Source organism: Triturus cristatus, chromosome 2_2, assembly GCF_964204655.1.
Source record: "Triturus cristatus chromosome 2_2, aTriCri1.1, whole genome shotgun sequence".
NCBI lineage: Eukaryota > Metazoa > Chordata > Amphibia > Caudata > Salamandridae > Triturus > Triturus cristatus.
In genome coordinates this window covers 34,772,160-34,791,720 of record NC_140582.1, presented here as the reverse complement: position 1 = coordinate 34,791,720, position 19,561 = coordinate 34,772,160, and the positions used below count along the sequence as shown (strand labels likewise).

The 19,561-nt window shown below is 44.9% G+C and overlaps 1 protein-coding gene across 1 annotated transcript in view; it reads right to left on the bottom strand.

Moving 5' to 3' along the window:
• Positions 1 to 19,561, bottom strand: part of LOC146861793 (uncharacterized) — a 379,950-nt gene that overhangs the window by 139,450 nt on the left and 220,939 nt on the right. Inside the window, exon 3 of the mRNA XM_085643196.1 lies at positions 16,520 to 16,554. Within this exon, the coding sequence (XP_085499322.1) occupies positions 16,520 to 16,554 (35 nt within the window). The remainder of the gene's footprint in view (positions 1 to 16,519; positions 16,555 to 19,561) is intronic.

The following is a 19,561-nucleotide window of genomic DNA, read 5'->3' as shown; positions in this document are numbered from 1 at the left end:
GCTTTCATCGATCCTTTTCATTTTTTTTACTGCCTACAAGAGAGACTCATATCGCCTGTTGTGAACTCCTCAGGGGAAATGGAGTTTGTCACACAACTCAGGACACCAGGACTAAGGGGGTTGCCATTTTAGTTAAAGGAAATACTGTTGTTCCTGGTCCGAAGGCTGTAGACAGGTTTGGGAGATGGGTAATAATGGAGTGTAAAGTTGGCAGTGGTTCTTTTCCACTGTGTTCGATATATGCTCCAGTCATAGATGTCCCTGGACTGCTTAATTTCTTAGCAGCTGAATTACCATACTGGCCCACCCTTTATATAGTTTGTGGGGATTTTAATTTAAATGGGTCAAGAGGAGGATTTGGGAGCAGTGAAGCTGGCCATGCTGGGCGCAAACTGCAATAATTTAGATCTTTAAGGAATCTTTTGGAGGACATTTGCCTAATTGATGTCTGGCCCAGCTTGAAAGCGCCTGAGCCTGGATACACCTAATAGTCAACTCCCCACAGTAAATTTGCTAGGCTTGATTATTTTTTGGTCTCACCATTATTTGTTTGAGGTGTTCAGGTAGAACTTTTTCCAAAAGTAATGTCTGACCATAATCCTATTGTCTTGGAACTCCCTCTTGATGGACTGAGAAGTGTCTCTAGAAGATGGACCTTAAAGAGGGCTCTATTGTCAGAACCAGAGTATGCAAGTCATATAAAAGGCTGCATTCTGGGGGTTTGCAAACTTATTAGCTCCTCTCCCGGGATGGTCTGGGACGCCTTCAAGGCCGGTGTAAGAGGGGAATGTTTAACATTGCCAAACAGAAGCTGGGTTGAGGACAGATCAAAGTATTTTATCAAAAGCTCTTACCCCTGTGTTGAATTTGATATCCATAACTAAGGCACGCTCGAGTGAAATTATGGCAGGAAATTTGTGGCTAAAGATCAGGAGTGCAATGAATACAATGAAAGTGTGGGGCAACTCCTTGTAGTCCGGTCAAGGCAAAAGCAAACAACCGGGTATATTAGTCAGATCAGGAATATGCAAGGCAGCATTGTAACAGATCCTGCTGAAGTTAGGGAAGCATTCCGGGAATTTTACGCTGATCTTTATAAAGCCTCCCCCATAGGATGCCCTTTTTAAGGTTTCTAGTAATTTGTATAGGGTAGGTTTAGTACTGCCTAGTGTGGATTGGAAGGCATTCTACCATCCTTCCACTGCGTTGTTTGTTTGTGCCTCCTGTGCCAAGGTGGTGTCGTAGACATTCAACCATGGTATATGGAATTTTGGCTGGTGTCTGTGTCCTGACTTATGTAGTCTGCCTACCTATGTGTACTCGAAGTAGTCCATTTGGGGATCTAGTTTGTCTTCTATATTTTGGTGATAGGGACTTTCTATTAGGATGCTGTGATGGTTGGTTACTTCTGTCATAGGGACATAGGCCAATGCAATCATTCTTTTTCTTCAAAGGCAAAATGGCTGTTGGTGCTAGATTCCACACGAAGGGCCTGATTACGAGTTTGGCGGTCCAACTGTCCATAAAATGCATCCACTACTGCTGGGAGACCACAGCACTGGAGTTTTTAAGACTGCCGTATTACAAGTTTACCGTGGTGCCCGTAGTGTAGCTGTGAACATCTTGCAGTGGGGGTGAGTACTTTCCCATATGTATCGATGCCTGTGTGAACATTTTGACTGCATATGTGTCGAATTAACATATATGCATGATACATTTGGAAAAATACCACATACCCATTGTCTAAGTCTGACCCATATGTGGGTCATGCATACCCATATGTGGGTCATGTATACCCATGTGGGTATATGGTACAAAAAGGAGTTACCTGCATTTCACCAAAAACAGGGTCGGATTCCTCGGAGTGGATGTGTTGTTGTGAAAAAGAGACCTGAAGAAAGGGATCCACGTCAAATTCTGATGGCAAAAACAGGAAAGAGGGGAGTATGCATCCCAAATCCTTAGTTTCTGCCAACTTGAAGACGGTGGCCCTACCGCCGTGGTCGGCCCCTTGCAAAGCCAATTCATAATAGGTAGGGCGGTGGGACTCCTCAGTACTGCCCTATGGCAGCTGCTGTTCCCCGACTGCAGCAGCGGCGGTTCGCTGGCAGCTGTGGCGGTTCGGTAGCGGTCTTTGCAAAGACAATTCGCACATCTCGTAATACGACAGCCAGACTGGGTCAGTGGGTATGGCAGTCCATGGACTGCCGAACTCGTCATAAGGCCCTTAGTGCAGATGTTTGTAGATGATGCCATATACTTTGATTAAAATGATAGTAACATCCCTGTATGCTTGTGTGGGGGTATAAGTTTAGTATAGATTGGATCATAGCTTCTAAAAGTGGCATTTCTGAAATAGTAATAATAAATCTGTTTTCACCAATAAGCAGGATTTATCACCACTATTCCAAACATACCACACATGGTTGCGCTACCCCTTGCATGCCAGGAATTACCACTGAAGCACATATCAGGGAATCCCCAATGCATCCCTATGAGAGGGCAGCCTCACAACAGTGGGAAACCAAATAGGCTGTTTGTTACTACCAGGACATGCCACACAGTTAAGGCACATGTCCTACCTTTTACCTACACTGCACCCTGCCTATAGGGCTAGCTAGGGCCTACCTTAGGGATGACTGATATGTAGTAAAAGGGGAGTTGTAGATATGGCAACCACTTTATATGCCATGTCACACAGCAGTAAACTGTGCTTGCAGGCCCTGCAGTGGCAGAGGCCTGAGACAGGTTTCAAAGGCTACTTAGGTGGGTGACGCAAGCAGCGTTGCAAGCCCACTAGTAGCATTTTATGTATAGGCCCTGGGTATATGGGATACCACTGTACAAGGGACTCACAGGTAAATGAAATATGCCAAACAGGTTTAGACTAATCTTACCAAGTTTACAAAAGGGTGCACATGCACACTAGCACTGATTAGCAGTGTTAAAGTGCCCAGAGTCGTAAAACCACCAACAACAGGTCAAAAAAATACAGGAGGAAGGCAAAAGGTTCTGGGATGACCCTGCAACAAGGGCCAGGTCCAACAACATCCATGATAATTGGTTTGAGGAATTAAGATTGAGGTTCTTTACCAAACCTTACTCAAACAAGAATTCCACCACAAGTATGATATGTGGTTTAATAGAAACTACAGAGTAGCCAAGAGCCATCTCCTTGGAGACCTCGAGGGAAGTAGTCAGGCTGCTAAAATCAACAATAAAGTAGTACAAAAATTTGCAAAAACAAACTTAGACCTATATATTGACTGCTGCACATACAGGGAACTGGCAGTATTTTGGCATGTCATCTCACATGGCTCCAAGACATCAAGAGTGAAATTTCAATCCCACAATATTCCCCAGGACTGTAACCCATTTTAAAAGACTATACTGTTCCTCTTCCTCTTCCTCTAACCCCGAACATAAGACTTCTGATAATTATGACTCCATACCGGCCACTATATATGGGCTACCTAGTTATAATACTTACTCCCTCAGGGATGAAGAATTCCTCACCCAGGAGCAAATCAATAATGCCATAAAAGCACAGAACTCAAGGAAAGCTCCCGGCTTGATCAAATTCCAGCAACCTATTTATTTCCGAACCCACTATCTGGACTCAATACTTTACCAACGTTGCTAGTGCCATAATGGCAGGTCTGGACATTCCAATGTCTTGGAAGGGCACGGAAATTATTTCCATCCACAAGAAAGGTTCAAAGTCAAATCCAGCGAACTATTGCCCAATAAGCCTTATCAATTCCAGTAAAAAAATATTCTGTGAATTAATACTAGATCGAGTGTTACTCTGGATTGATGACATCCTGAAACCATAATTCTGACGCCATTCCAAGATGGACTTTGCACCAAAAACAGTATGGTCTTTCGGTTCCAACTAATAAGATGAAAGGAGGATGACCTTAGTAGGAGCAGTCTCTATGGTGTATTTGTCGATCTCAAGGCAGCATTTGACATGGCTGCTAGCCATGGTCCCTAGAGGTAAATTATGATGTATTCTTAAAGATCTGGATCTTTCTGCCTTCCTTCTTAATAACATTATTCCACTTCTCCGCGATAATTTTGCACAGGTCTTCAGGGGAGTGAATGGGGAAACCACTGATCCTTTTGAGATTGACAAGGGGTAAGGCAAAGCTGTGTACTTGTCCCTACACTGTTCCTGCTTTTTATCAATGGGTGTATTGACTATCTATTGGCCGGTGACAACAATTCTCTGGTACTCCGAGAAACTAAAATACCAGCTCTGTTGTTCGCAGATAATACACTGTTAGTATCCAAGACTCCCAAAGGCCTTGAAACCCTTCTAAAAAACTTCAATTTGTTTTGCCTAGACCATGGCCTAACAATCAATGAAATGTAACCAAGTTTATGGTCATCCACCTCCACTGAGGGTTTTTAGAGGGAATATATCCCTAGAAGGGCGGAACTTGAGCGAGTGACAGATTTTGCCTACCTTGGCATAAGCTTCTCCACTTCCAACATCTAGGCCAACCAGGGTGCCAAAAGCACTCCTATTCTGAAACATAGGGCAGCTACTATTTTAAAATTTGCAAGTAAGACCATCTCACATTCACTTTTCCCTTAGCTTGAAGTCTGGAGGGCCCAAGCTGTAGCTGCTGCTACAAATGGATAAGAACTCTGGGGCAAGGCAAAGTAATGGCTTGAAAATAGCTGAAAATAAATTCCTGATAGCTGCCCTCAAACTACCTCAAAGTACTCCATTAGTCTTCAAACATGACTTAGAAATACGATCTATTGTTTCTGTAATTCACTTGAAACAAATACTTTACTGGTGTCAAGTATAGGCTACTCCTGAATTGGCACACTATAGGGAGGGGTCTAAGTGATGTTTTGGATAGGTCTCAGGGTGGGGGCGAAAAGTCAGTGGTTTGCCTACATAAAACAGTTTCTTTGTGCTAGGTTTTTTGCAAGAGCATTGGCTAGATCCAAGCACTTTTACTCTCCTCACCATAAAAAAAAGTTGAAGTTCGCCTATTGGGAGCATGAGGAGGCTAAATTATGCAATCAGAAAGGCCTGTGGCACTTGACTGAAAGCTACCTTGAGATCAAACCTCGGGTAGTGCTTAGGTAGCACAGCACTTTGGCCTCCAATAATATAGACATTATCACACAATATTGTACTGTATGGTTTTATATTTTTTTTTATCAAATTAGTGTCATTTTTTGATCTATGTTGTATTTGCACTTGTTTTAATGTACTTTTATAGTCTATGACCAAATAAAGTACCAACTGACTGAAGATTGCTTCTCCCTACAGGTAACTGTTTCCGAGGACCTTGCTGGACCCCTTTACTGGCTCCCTGACTGAGTTGGTCACCCAAGGTACCTGAAAGTAATCAATTGATATTCACCCGGGTTTTTCTTGTTGGGTAGGAACTGGGTGGATTTTGGAGTGCTAGGGTTCACACCAAAGAGTCAGGACGCTGTCGGCAAACTTCTCCCAGATGACTACAGCCATGAGCCACCAAAAATTGAGATACAGAAATAGGCTTGGGAGGAGGACTATGCCAAATGTTCAATGGTATGCTGGAGAATAATTCCCAAAGTCCAAACTTCTTTCCAGGGCATGGTGTGCCTTTTTAAATCAGAGGTGCAATAAAAAAAAAGATAAAAAAACAGCCGAAGTGTTTTGCCCAGTGACTCACTGGCCTAGGGCTTTTTCAAGGTTGACATGTACAGTACAAATAACATGCAAGACGAATAGGCGATAAAATGACATTGGTACAAATGGCAAGTGAGAGGAGGAGCAAGGAAAAAGGAAGGAATCCCAATAGGCGGTTACAGGGGAACGTGCAAGGGTACACACAATAATGGGGAGGGGAAGGAAATGGGGGGAAAAAAAGAAAAATTACATTAGACTTTGAGATTAAAGATACATAAATAAGGCCAGAACGAAAATAAATATAAGATAAAAGTATAAACGTATGCAGATAAAACTAGGTGGAAATCAAATTCGACGAGTATACATGTGGCAACCTGCATAGGTCATGGGAGTTACATGGGTTCCGTGATTATTTCTTACGTGGAATCTGTGCATACAGCAAAATATAATGCACGTTATCAAGCTAATATCAAGATTCACATCAAGGGGTCAGGCTGGACTCTATCCAGAAACTCGTAAGAATAAATCAAGGGGTAAGAGCATACAGGGGAAGAGAGGCCGCATTGTAAAAACATTAACATATGAAACCTAAGATACAAGTCAAAATAACCAGCTCTCATATGGTTCAGTAATCGCAGCTGAGTGGTCGTGTAATGGTCGGTAAAAATATGAACACTTACCAAGAAATCCCTTGTGGTCAATTGTTCTGTGGGAAGGGGTGTGAGTAAATAAACTCTGAGAAATGCTTCAAAATAGGTCACAACGGTAATAATGATTAATGGGTGCCGGGAATGCAAAAAACTAGCATGCGTGTGGCAGGCCAAAGAGCTGCAAGAGGCCATGCTAGAGGTACATGAACAGACGCAATTAATGAGTGCTGGGGATGCGAAAGGCTGGCATGCGTGTAAGCAGGCCAATGAACTGCAAGAGGCCGTGCTTAAGGTACGTGAAAAGGTGTAGGGCAGGATTGAGCTAGCCATAAACACGTTGAAAAGGTCCGAGCTGCGGGCCCATAAGTGAGCCAGTGCAAACAAAGCAAGCCGGAGGCATGGGCAATGAGGACGAGTAAAATAATATTATATATGTTCGTGGGTAAGAACCGTGATGAAAGAAGACTAATGATTTAAAGGGAAACGAGAACACTATGTGACTAACAGTGCAGCCGGAGGAAAGACGTCTGTGAGAGAGACACAAGCAGGCAGAATAGCTTGGTCATGTTACCTGCTTGTTAGTCAGGAAATCATCTCTGCGGTCTCGCATGAGGTTATGTCTGCGTAAGAAAAATGTATGTTAAATAGGTCAAGGTGTGAAAAAAAGTCAAACATCACGAAGGTGTCAAGAATGACGGGGGAAGTGGCATGGTAGAGTTAATAGACCTCCGGTACCCGGGTGCCAGAGGGGAGGGGTTACGAACCAGGAAAAGAAAAGGGAAAAGTAACGAAGAAAAATTTGTCAGTGTAGGAAGGTGGAATCTGACTAATGGTTGCCCCCAACTTTTTGCCTGGTATGTGAGTGGTTTTTGACTAGTCTGGCTGGGATCCTACTATCCAGGACCCCAGCCTATCTGCTTTCTCCCTAAAACTAATGTGAAGTACCCTAGGTACAAACCAATTGGATGCTGAGGATGCCCTGACAGTTCCTTGTAGATGGTACCCTAGGTACCCAGGGCATGGGTCCCTCAGTAGGCCTACCAGGGCTGCAGCACTTATTGTGCCACCCTGGGACAGCCATACAAACTGACACCACCAGACCACTACTGTAGTCTGGGTAAGGTGGTGCTAGCACCCCTTACAGGGATATAGGTACCCTATATCCCACCCCATTACAACACATGTACTCTCATAGGTCACCCCTATAGCAGGCCTTGCTAATCCTACAAGGCAGAGTGCTGAGGTATGTGTGAGGGGGGACCCCTACATGAGTAGGACCTCCCTGCAACCTTCGTAAAATCATTTCTGGGTTGTTTGTAGTGTAGCCATACCATATACTCTTAACCGCATTATAAGTCTATCGCGATAGCGTGATAACTTGAGAATGGCTACACAGAACCATATCGTGTTTGGTGTCAAACATGTAGGAATCATACCCCCAGTCCAGCCATGGGCATGAGGGCACGATTCCCCCCTGCTAGAGGGGAGATATGGGAAAAGCGGCAGAATTCGGACACCAATTTAAAAGTGCACAAGTAGTACAAAATGGCTACTACCCGCCACCCACATGACTCTGGCTGGCTGTTGCTGGGGAAAACCCCAGCCTCGCCAGCTGGGCAATAGGACTCCTGTGGCAGGGAGGTGCTAGCATCTCCCCAGACAGGATATGTGGATTGGAACAGGGTGGGTGCACCAAATGTCCTTTCAGAGTTGCACATAGGCAGCTGCAGTGCCTTCATTCTGCATACACCACTTGGAACCGGTTCAGGGGCATCCTGCCCCTCGCCCAGGCGGGAATCACACAAAGGGGAGAGGGTGTAGCCACCCTTTCCCGCCTCACCTCTCATTGGTGGACACTACTCTGGACACTCCCCTAATCTTGGGGATAAAGGTGAATAACGTGGCCCCAGAGCCTCAGATTAATCTTGAACTTTACAGTCTTGACCTTCGACTTGCTGCTGCCCAGCTGACGGAAGAAATCTCCCTTGGGATAAAGGAGTTATCCCCCTGCTTGGCAGGCACCTGAAACACTGCAAGTGACCCGGTTGGAACCTCACTGCTCCTACGGACTTTGACGACTTCCAGCACCCTTGAGGTGGGTTTCCAGTGCATCCCAGAGGCCAGTGAGTGTGCTCAACGAGTTTGGGCACCGTGGACCACGTGGGTGCCGAGATCCCCGATACCCCAGGACACCGGCCACCTCTTGCATAGCACACGACCCTGACCAGTGGGGAAGTTGTGCTTTGGCCCGTTTATGAGCCAACCACTCTACAGCAATTGTGCCAAAGACCAGCGCCCTAGCCCCCTCCGGTGGCTCGTGGGTGCCCTTTTACGCACTCCAAATTGCCGCCTCCCGCGGTCCCTTGTCTCTCGACTTGTGGGCCCCAGCGGAGATCTATTTCAACAATCAAGAGTTCCCCTGGTTGCTCCAGGCCTGCTCTACAGTCTCCCCAAAGGAGACCTCTCTCAGACCTCGTGGGTCTGTACTGTAGCAGATTTGTTCATCTTGCGTGGATTGCGGTTGCCAAGGCTTAGTGGATCCAATCCGGACACTAACACCGCAGCGACCCTCATCCGACGTGGGACAGTCGCCCTCCAGAAGCTGACCTTCCTTGAAGCCTCCCGGAGCCTGTGGCTGCAAATCCAAGCTACACCACTTCCCACCTGAAGCACCCGACATCGAAGGGCTCTTTTGCTTTGAGCCTCCTGGTCACTTGCCGTGACCCTGACTCTGTCCCCTCTGCTTTCAGGTTCTTCTCTACAATCTTCACATCTTTGATCTTCACGGCATCATCGACGCTTTTGGCTAGCAGCACTTTTGAACATTTTCCTATAGAAAATCAGCCCGCGTCCCGACATCGAAAACGACCTATGCACCCGGCTTCCCTGGGGCAGGTAACAGTGGTACCTCGGTACTCTCGTGGTAGTGGGCTCCTCAAAAGCTTAAGTCTAAAGTTTTAACTTTGTACTCCTGCTAGAAGTGACTTTAATCTGTGTAATTTCAACCGCGACATTCTCCATAGGCTATAATAGAGATCCCGATAGCAGCTATTTCCACTGCACGCGCCTCCCGTGGGTCCCCTTCCTCATAACCTGGGGTGGATTCTTAAGTGGCCAGCGATCCTAAATGCCCTAGGCATTGTCTGTAGAATTGTCGTGGTTCTTCTACCACTTTTTTGATATATGGTTTGGTCCCCCCTGGGGCCCTGTGATTCCTGTGCTATTTATTGTGTTTATAAATGCTTGTTTGAATTGTAACTTTGCCACAGCTTCATAAAGAGACTGTGGGATTCTGTCTAAAATAAATACATATATTTTATATATATAAATATGTGGGCTACTCTTTCATTTGGTTATTCAAGAGGTTATCTATGGTAAAACAATAAGCTTAACACTCCTTCAAGACTTAGCCTGAAGGCTGCTCTCCACAGCTACCACTAGGATAGCTTTCTTTAAAGGTTGTCTTAAAACTATCATCAATAAGAGTCGAATTGGACTGGTGCAAGGTGTCCCTATAACTAGGAGACAGCATATGCCAGGCCAACTTCTCACAGTCAGACAATACAGAAACTGGGGAATACCAAGAAAAATCAAATAGGAGTATGCCATCAAAACAGATCAGGTGGTAGGATACGTGCATCGGTGAACATAATAAAATAGAAGTATGTCACCAAAACAGGTCGGGAAATGCGATACGTGAAATGGTGAACTAGTGAGTCATGGAACAATGCCGACGACGCAGTAGTGCTAGCACAGGTTGGATAGCCAACACAAAGTCCAAAACCAAGGGAAGAAACTGGTCTGCCAATGGTGAGACAATAGTTGGCATACAGTACACAATAGAGATATAGTGAAAGTCAGTTGATACTTATTACTGTGATGTCAGGGAGCTCCTGGGTGCATGGGGAGTTGGGCAGAGCGGTAGGGGAGTTGAAAGGGGACATGCTCAAAGTACTCTGCTAATGGTCCCGGCAATAGGGTGTTGGCAGAGAGTGATGGGGAAAAAAGTGAAGGGGAAAAAAGTAGTTCTAAAGAAGGGAGGGGAAATCAGACTTGCGCCAAGAAAGCATGCGGATAGTAGAGGAAAGTGTGCTTATAGGAGGAGAGATTTACCATACGCCAGTGAGATGTCTAATATAAGAGACTTGAAAACGAAGAGGAGAGACTGTAGGGACAAACGTGTATTAACATGAGGGAGAACAGCGAAGATGGTGGTTGCAAAACATTCAATCAATATGGCCAATAATGCATTTCTGCATCTTCGTTCAGTCCTTTTGTGACAGGGTCCATGTGCAAGATGTATTCACTCTCTCTCCTCTTCAGGTGTAATTCACGGTTACCACCTCTTGTTTGTGGTTTCACATGTTCCAATCCAAAGAACTTGAATTTTTTACGGTTGGGGTAGTGTTCTTGGACATGTTCTGTCAAAGGTGGTCCTGTTTCAGTTTTATCAATGTTCCGAAAATGTTGCAAAGTCCTGATTTTCAGAGGTTGGATGGTACTGCCAACATATTCTTTGTTGCATGGACAGCTTATGACATAGATTACGTATGTTGAATTGCAGTTCATACAATCATGATTGTGTTATTTGACTTATCGCTCCATTGGAGTTGTTTATTCATTCACAGTTTGCATGCGTTGCAGTTGTGGCAGGTGTAGAAACCGAATATATACCTTTACATCGCAGATTTTACGTATTAATGGCACTGCGTGGTTACAACGCGGTTGTTGTAACAACCGTGTTGTGGTTGTATTGCGGAGTAAAATCCGCGATGTAAAGGTTGTTTCCCGTAGAAACCACATGGTTTGCTAATGAAATTGGGTTTCGGTATCTTGCGTCGGTCAGTGTATTCCGATCTGCATAAAATTTGTTTCAAGTTTTTTCCTCTCTTGAAGACCATTTGGGGAAAATCTTTAATCCGTTCCATTAATTTTATGGTATTGGTTAAAAGGTACCAGTGTTTTTTCAGGATTTTACGGATGTGATATTGACCATTGTGAAAAGTCAGTTAAGAACCTGATGGTGTCAAATTTTTCATTCTTGGTTGGATCTATAGGTTGTAAAAGTTCGGTGCGTGGTATTTTTTCGATTTCCTTCGCTGTTTTCTCCAATTGTGAGGTAGGGTACCCGTGTTGTGTTAAGTCTGTTCGTCAAGTATTTCGCCTTCTCTTTGTATATGTTCATGTCACTAATTCCTTCGCATTCATTTGAATTATCCTTTGGGAATGTTCTGTACTGTTTTCGATGGGTGACAACAATGGGTGCCATCAACTCCAATTTGTCAGCTAACAACAGCGCTGCAACAACAACACCACCGATGCCTGCACCGCCACGAGCATTGCTCCACTACGCAAAGCAGACCTCGTCTCACCAATGTCACTTGGTGTTGTCACTGAGCCGCTGCCTGAACTGCAACCTGAGGGCACCACACGCCGCACCACTGCACTTCTCATCACAGCCTGATGCCCACCAACGCTCCCACCTTCAACCTCAGAGTTCGTTCTGCAACATGTGTGACTTCAAGGGCCCGACGACTCCTGCACCGACCTCCAGAACTGATAACTGCCAAGGCCAGCTCTTCAGAGCTCACTGCAAAGTCCCCAACGCCCTACATTTCTAAAGGGACTGTGTGTGGGTCTTCACAACATCTGGACCGCGATGCCGCTCTGAGCCAGAACTGTTGGATTTATTTGTTCACAATGCCACGATTGCCCTGGACAGAGTTATCAACTTCAAGGAACTGCTTTTAAAATCTATTTTTGCTTTATGAGATTTATGAATAGCTAACTTGGATTCTGATCATTTTGGTCTTGTTTTACACAGATAAATATTGGCTATTTTTCTGAAACTGGTGTGGTGTCCTTTAGTAATGATTTCACTGTATTAGTACATTTTTATGTCCAAATGCTTTACACACTGACTCTGAGATAAGCCGGACTGCTCGTGCCAAGCTACCAAGCTACCAAGGTGATGATTTCAGGACTGTAACTCCCTTATTCTGATTAGGAAGAAGGGTTTCTACTTTAACAGGGTAAGAACCTTCTAACTAGAAACCTCCATTTCTAACAATTTGTCATCAGCGTTTGACACGGTCTCTGATCCGATCTTATTGAATGGGCTCAAGCTCATTGGAATCCAAGGGTAAGCTTGGGCCTGGCTTAAATCTTATCTTGAAGACAGAGCTCAAGCAGCATTTTTCTTGCCCCTTTTACGCCTGCCACAAATCTTCTTGATTGTGGGGTACCCCAGGGATCTGCCTTGAGCCCTACTCTTTTTAATGTTTACTTGGAACCCTTGGCAAATATGGTCGAATCTTACAGCTTGAAGGTCTTGATGACACACAGCTTACTTCTGTCCTTCCAAGATAAAGTGACTGATGCTTTCAATTCTTTCAAGATGTGGCTGAAGTCAGTTGGTGATTGGATGAGTGATAGTTGCCTTAAATGGAATTCTGACAAAACTGAAATCTTTTTTGGCACTAGCCAGTACCCTCATTCACTCAACGTGTGGCCTTCGGAACTTGGTTCTACTCCTGCTCCGTCCTCCTGTGTGAGAAACCTTGGGCTTCAAATTTCATACCACCTTAGAATTTGAACCACAGGTCAAACGGTTTAGCCTAGCTGCTTTGCAACTCTGAAGTCTCTCAGGAGGAGGCTACACCTAATTCCGGTAGCTGCTCAGAAGACCTTGGTCCATGCTCTGCTCACCTCAAAGTTAAACTAGAGAAATAGTCTATAATTGGCTCCGCCAACCTACTTGCTGCATTGACTGCAGATCATTCAAAATGGTGCTAGACATCCATACCTGCCAACTAAGACAGAAATTTCAGTGCGAGGATGGGGGCGGGCATTGGAAGGGCATGACCTTGTGCTACCGAAGCACCTGAGAGGCACTTTTGCCCTTACCCTGCCCCCAAACACACTCCTCCAAAACCAGAGAAAAAGCTTGCTGAAGCCGGTGCCGATGTCCTGGGGTGTCTTCACACCCCTTAATGGATGTCAGCAGTTCAAAGCCCCTGAAAATGAGCGGGAAATCCCCTGTTTACAGTGGATTTCCAGCTTGTTTTCCCTGCCACCTGGTGATGGGTAAAGGGAGCTGATATCATGTGTCACGATGTGGCACCGTGTGAGTTGGCAGGTATGCACATCATATCCATAAAGTTCCAATGCGCCAGTCAGTGTCTGCCTATCTACGCCAGTTGCACTGGCTACATATCGCTAGCTGAAACAAATTCAAGGCATTCATATTGCCAACAGAGCACTGGAGCAGAATGGTTCATAGTACCTTAGAAGGAGGCTTAAATCCTACTTCCAGGGCAGATCGTTGAGGTCTAATACTTTAGAACTCTTGCATACCCCGAGGGTCTGCAAGATGAGGCGAGGTGGAAGATCCTTTGCATTCTTAACGGTGAAACTTTGGAACTTGCTTTAGACTGCCCCATCTGCAACTGCCTTTAGGAAAAGTCTGAAGATGTATCTCATTAATGCTTAGGCTGGTTGTCCAGGGATGGATGTTAGTGTGTTTGTGGTCCTTTTGCTAGAGCATGGACACTTCAGAAGCAGCTGTGTGCTTTAGAAATGCATATTGTATTTTATTGTTATACCAGCGGAGGTTCATCTGGCTCCAACAGTGTAACCCTTTGATGGGGTAACCTGCCTTGTGGACACAGCTGCCCTGGGTAGGGATAACAGGCAGGGGCCCCCGGATGCAGGGAGAAAGCTCTCTGTGAGTCAGGGTCATTATGTGTTTTGATTTTAATAAACAAACTCACAGTTTGGTTATTTTTTCCATTGAAGCAAAGAATGTTGACAAGCAAGAGCATCAAACATGCTATCAAGCCGGCAAACCTTCAGTACGTTCAGCAGAGCTGCTTAAGTGGTGAGTTCAGTGGCACAGAGATCCAAACCAATCCCGAGCAGGATCTCAAAATAGGGTGGGTAACCTCCAGCATGGGAGTAGAGGTCGTACCCTAGGCTGGCCCGGCAGGACAATGGACTGCCCACTTCGTCTTGAAAGGGCCAAGCCCGTACGTTCTGGATCTGTTCTAGACTCACAAGTCGATGGTTCTTTTTCTCAGGATGAAAGCGTGGAGGGGGGAGAAATCGTAAAAATGTCAATCAGTTTAAAAGCAAGATCCCCTCGACACATGGTAACCACAAACCACTAAGTAAGGTTAGTTAATTTATTACAAATCCAAAAATAACTGGACATAAAGACACCTCAAGATGAGAGTGTAGAAATACATTGGAATCAACCGGAAGCCAAATCTGCAAGCAGAAGTTGTCAATGCAGCATACACAAGCACTTAACTCAAGAAATAGAAGGCAGAGCATCAAAAAGCATGAGTCCAAATTTCCCTGCATGGAAGGTTTATGGAAATAAAGCATTTATCTATCCCTTCACTAACGCTAATGTGACATCCCTACTTAAGCGTTAATTCGGGGTAGGATAAAGTGTCAGCATGTGGAGTCTTCCTTGGAAGTCTCTCCACTCCAGTGGGTCAGGTAGCATGAAGCTACTGAGAACAGAGCTCATTCTAAAATGTTCTCCCTCCAAAGGCAGAGACGAAGTGGGGCTCTTTCCCTACTTGCAACAATCCAATATCCCAGGTATCTTCCCAGGATTCCTTTCAGGTCACGTCATTCACTCTGACCACATTCTCACTGGTTGTTTTCCAGAAGACGGCATTGTTTCTGAGCAGTAAAATGTTGACCTTGATTCCCAGGCCTTTCCCAATGTGAAAATAAAGCAGTTCTCCTATCGGCCTTAACTCTCAATGCATCGTCTTCTCTCCTTGCCTAACTTCTAAAACAAAAACATTATTCTAACTAACAAGGGCGCTTCTTCCACTGCGGACGTGAGAAAGAACCAAATTCACAGCACATATGAAATTTCCTGTTACGTCTTAAGGAAGAGCTTTCAGGGAAATGTATTTCAGGCCTACAAGATTCAGCTAAGATAAGAGATATGGAACATTAGCTTTACTAATTACATAGAAAATAAGTAGGCCGGGGCAGTAAACTCCGCTCTTTTCACAGAGTTTGCTGAGTTTTTCCCACTCTGCACACCGCGGAGCATGCAGAGTTCTGAAAAACTCGTATTATTTTCCTCGCTCTTGCTCCCAAAGGTCAAGTAGGTGAGTGTGAGTGAGAAAAATCCACATCCCGGCAAGATTTCTCAACGCCGGCTGTCGGATTTCTCAATGTGGGCAGTCGCGGGAGGTCGCGACCACTCGCATTGAGAAGCCTTCTATTCACGTTAAAAAATTTGATTCGCGAGTAAAAAATCTACTCGACCTGCAAATAAGAAGCAGCGCACTCTTGCGCTGCGCATGGGGCCATTCACATTGATTTTCCAGCGCAGGACAAACACCTGGCACAAAAAATTGTGGAGCTCCGAGCAGCGCAGCGAAGTTACGCGTAACTCCACGAACTCCATTCAGGCTTAAAAATAAGGCTCATTCTCTTAACATCCTTACCTACATGAAAAATGACAGGAACTTATAAACTTATTCAATAATAGTTGTCAGCTGCACAACACAAATTCTTCAAGTTAGTGTGTTTCCTGCTAGTTACATTTGGCTTCCACATAAATTCTTAATGTTTTCTATGCAACGGCCTAAATACATCACATTTATGTTATTATGATTCAAAGTCCAAATACCTTATGTTAGCACGACAAAGGATTATATGCGAATGCACTCCACACGTGTGACTATAATGCACCCCAACAAACGAAAATGAATTTTGCGTTACAACAGTCTAAATGACCCCCTGGCTCTTAATGTTTTCATGACCGGAATTTAGAAGCTTGTGCTTTGTTTTCTTCAGCACTGATGCCCCATGGTTTTAGATATGGCAATCAATGCTTTAATAACCTTTTGCCTGTGCTTATTTATAATTCAACTTAACTTAATTGTGCGCTTTTGTAGCATGCTCACAGCACTGGCTGACTGCATCACAGAAGAGGGAAGAAAAGGTGGATAGATCGGAAGGAAGGTCGAGTTGAGGACAGTCTGATGGAGTAACCTTGTGACCTACAAACCATAAGATGTGCATAACAGATGGCTCTTAAAGACTTCTGATGTTTGGTTTTAGGGGTGAGTGGAGTTGATGGGAGTTAAAAAGTGACAAATCTTCTAAATGCAAGAATCCCCCCAAAACAGTAGGTTGTAGGCTATTGGTAAAATGTTCATCAAGTCTGTTGTCACATCATATGATACTGTACCTGGAAGGGGATGGAGGGTACACGGGGGCAGCATGCTAGAAACAAGAAAGACAAATGCTTCTATTAGATTAACATACAGCACAAACTTAGTAATAAAGCCTAAACTCTAACTGGAACATTTTAAAAACAAACACACGCACGCACGCATGCGCGCACACACACACACGCACACACACACACACACACACACACATATGGCCTGGTACACCCTAAGTCCCCTATTTACCTTTTGGACCCGCAGCCCTTGTTTGGATAGGGTCTCCCTCCCTCCTTTAAGGCAAGTAATAAGACCACACCATCTTTTGGATTAGTGGGTGTAACCCCCACAGCCGTATTTATTACAAAAATTAAAAAACATTACTTATTCGCATTATGTACAATTACACAGAAAGTCCGGATACATTGTAAGACAGATGATGTAACATGGCTAACCTTAAACTCAAATACACACGACACTCCTACCGTAAATCTAACAATGCATATATTCACTTTCTGCGTGTCCCCTCTAGAGCCTACGGCAAGGTCAATGACTGGCAGCCTCTAGATCCCAGCAAACTACAAATGACTCCGCCGTAGTAGGCTTGCTCAGGGAGTACAGCTTATCGGACGGATATTCTCCCCCGGGCCCTCCCTACGCCCTGTGCCTTAAACTCCATAACGGGGGCTGCAAAATTCTGCATACTTGCACCCTGATGTGCATGCGTGTGCGAGGGTGGCCACAGGCCCACTTGAAAGAGTGTCTCCCCCGGCCCCTGCACCCCGACAGCCTACCTACCGGCTGTCACTGCCCCTGGAGTTACATGGTTCTGACCACTAAGGATCGAAGACTATGCTTACCAATCATGACCTTACCGCCTGACCGGAGACACACACAACTAAATACGACATTATTACCTGAAACCAAATTTCATGTACTGACATTTTATTAAATGTTACACATTTCAACTACATAACTCTGCATTAAAAGTCCTGTACTGACACGATTACAATTATAGACTCTTTTATTACAAATTCACCAAATCATCATGTTTACATTAAATACTATCTCCTGAGATACCTGCAAAAAAAATACATTACTGACAAACACATTTAAAATGCCTGCCTTAGGGGATGGTGGGTGGGCAAAACAAAATTACGGGCCGCTGGTAGCCCAGGTACCGTGCCTGTGGGGAGCAAAGGAACAAGAGACTGTTCTGCTCCCCGCACCCCCTTTTAAGGGGGGGGAGGCACGGGCCGGCCGGTCTAAACCGGTCGGACCCCAAAGTTGGACGCCCGCGTGAACCGGAAGCAAGTGCCCCTCCGCACGCCTCCTATTGGACGCTCAGAGGAGGTGGGAGTGCTCCCTTCTTCTCCTGCCATAATGTTGGCGTGCGCCAATTTAGCGCTCGGCCTTGCCCACACACGTCTATTTGATTACTAAAAGTTATTTGTTGAGTTTACGGACTCATCGTGCATGGTCTTTCACTCATCCGTGTACTGATGTGTCCGTTCAGCCAGATGTTAACTAATTTTTGTATCCACTTATTTACCCATCCAAAATAGTACATAGTCACAAACTCATCAATCAGTCAAAAGACATTTTTAGCAGCAAGCCAGTCCTACAGGCTTTGTCAGTACATATTTCAAAATAATTGACCTAACATGGGTGTAGCTCTGAGGAGATGCAGGGCACTTTACAGCCCCTTCTAGTTAGAGAATGGTACTTAATTCATGCAAGACCAGTGCTTAATTTGCAAAACCCTAAGTGCCAGGGCTCTCTCCAGGAGGCCACTGCACTTTGTACCACATGTTGCCCCTGCCAGCACCGCCAATGATAGTAACAACAGGAGTTCTAACATTCACATTCCTACAAGTGTGACAGTTCGAACTATTTCGGGGCCCCAAAGCTATAAGAATGGCTAGGATGCAAGGTATTATTCATTTTTAATGTACATTGAGTTAATAACTCTGTTGTTGTGGTCATCTTTAAAGTAGCCAGACAGCGCTACCTTGTGGCAGAATGTCACACGCACTGATGCTGACACTCGTGCTGGTGCCGAGCACCGGAAACAGCCGGCTCAAATTAAGCACTGCGCAAGACTGAATTAGAGGTCACCGAGGTACTCCAGCTTTGAAATCCTAGGTAACTGTCATTTTCCACCCCCGCTTGAAGACGCTTCTAATCGAATTCACAATATGAAGGGCTAATTGCATTTCTCACACACGCCTCTTTCCAACAACTGCTTAAAGTACTTGTTCCTTTTTAGGCGTGAGATTAGGATGTTACATGCGTTGATGTAATGCTTTGAAGTCTGAGGCAGAAGAGATAAACTCGCGAATAATGTTGAATGAGATCTAATTGGGATATTCTGCGAGGGATACCTGCACGAAGTTTGGAACCAGTGATACATAGAACTATGTATGAGAAGAAGGCAGGAGTAGATAGAAGAACCCTAAATTAAGCACGGGGAATGTACAGCCCTATTCTAGTTAGGTAGTATATGACAGCCATAACTTGGCTGCAGTGGGCCGAGTGTCATTGAGCATGCTGCAGCGACGGTGGCAAAGCTCCTGCGAGAGGGTCTGCAGTTAGTCACGTCGGCCTGTCAACTTCAACCTAACTGCATCTCTCTCTCTCCCTCTCTGCAAAAGGAGCTAAAACCACATTCTAGTGGAGTGACAGACACTCCATAAAGAGTGGGTGATAGAGGGGAGACATTGCCAGGAAGAAAGAATGGGGCACACTGCAATATGGAGAGGGAAGAGTGAAAAAACGAGAAAATGGTGGTTGCATGATCGAAAAATGCAAGGAAGGAAAGGAGAAAGAGGACGAAAGAAAGACTCAAATGAAATCGAACTTTTTTGTGGCAAAAAGAGATAGTGAGCATGTGTGTTTGGGGGCAGAGGATGCAAGCGTGGGCTTTTGGGGGGCAGAGGATGCAAGTGTGGGCTTGAACATTTTTTTTATAAACACCTCATCCGTAAAACTGGACACAGTGGTGTTATTTCATCTCAGGGGGCACAATCTGGTAATATTAATTCTATGTCATGCGCCTTCTGACA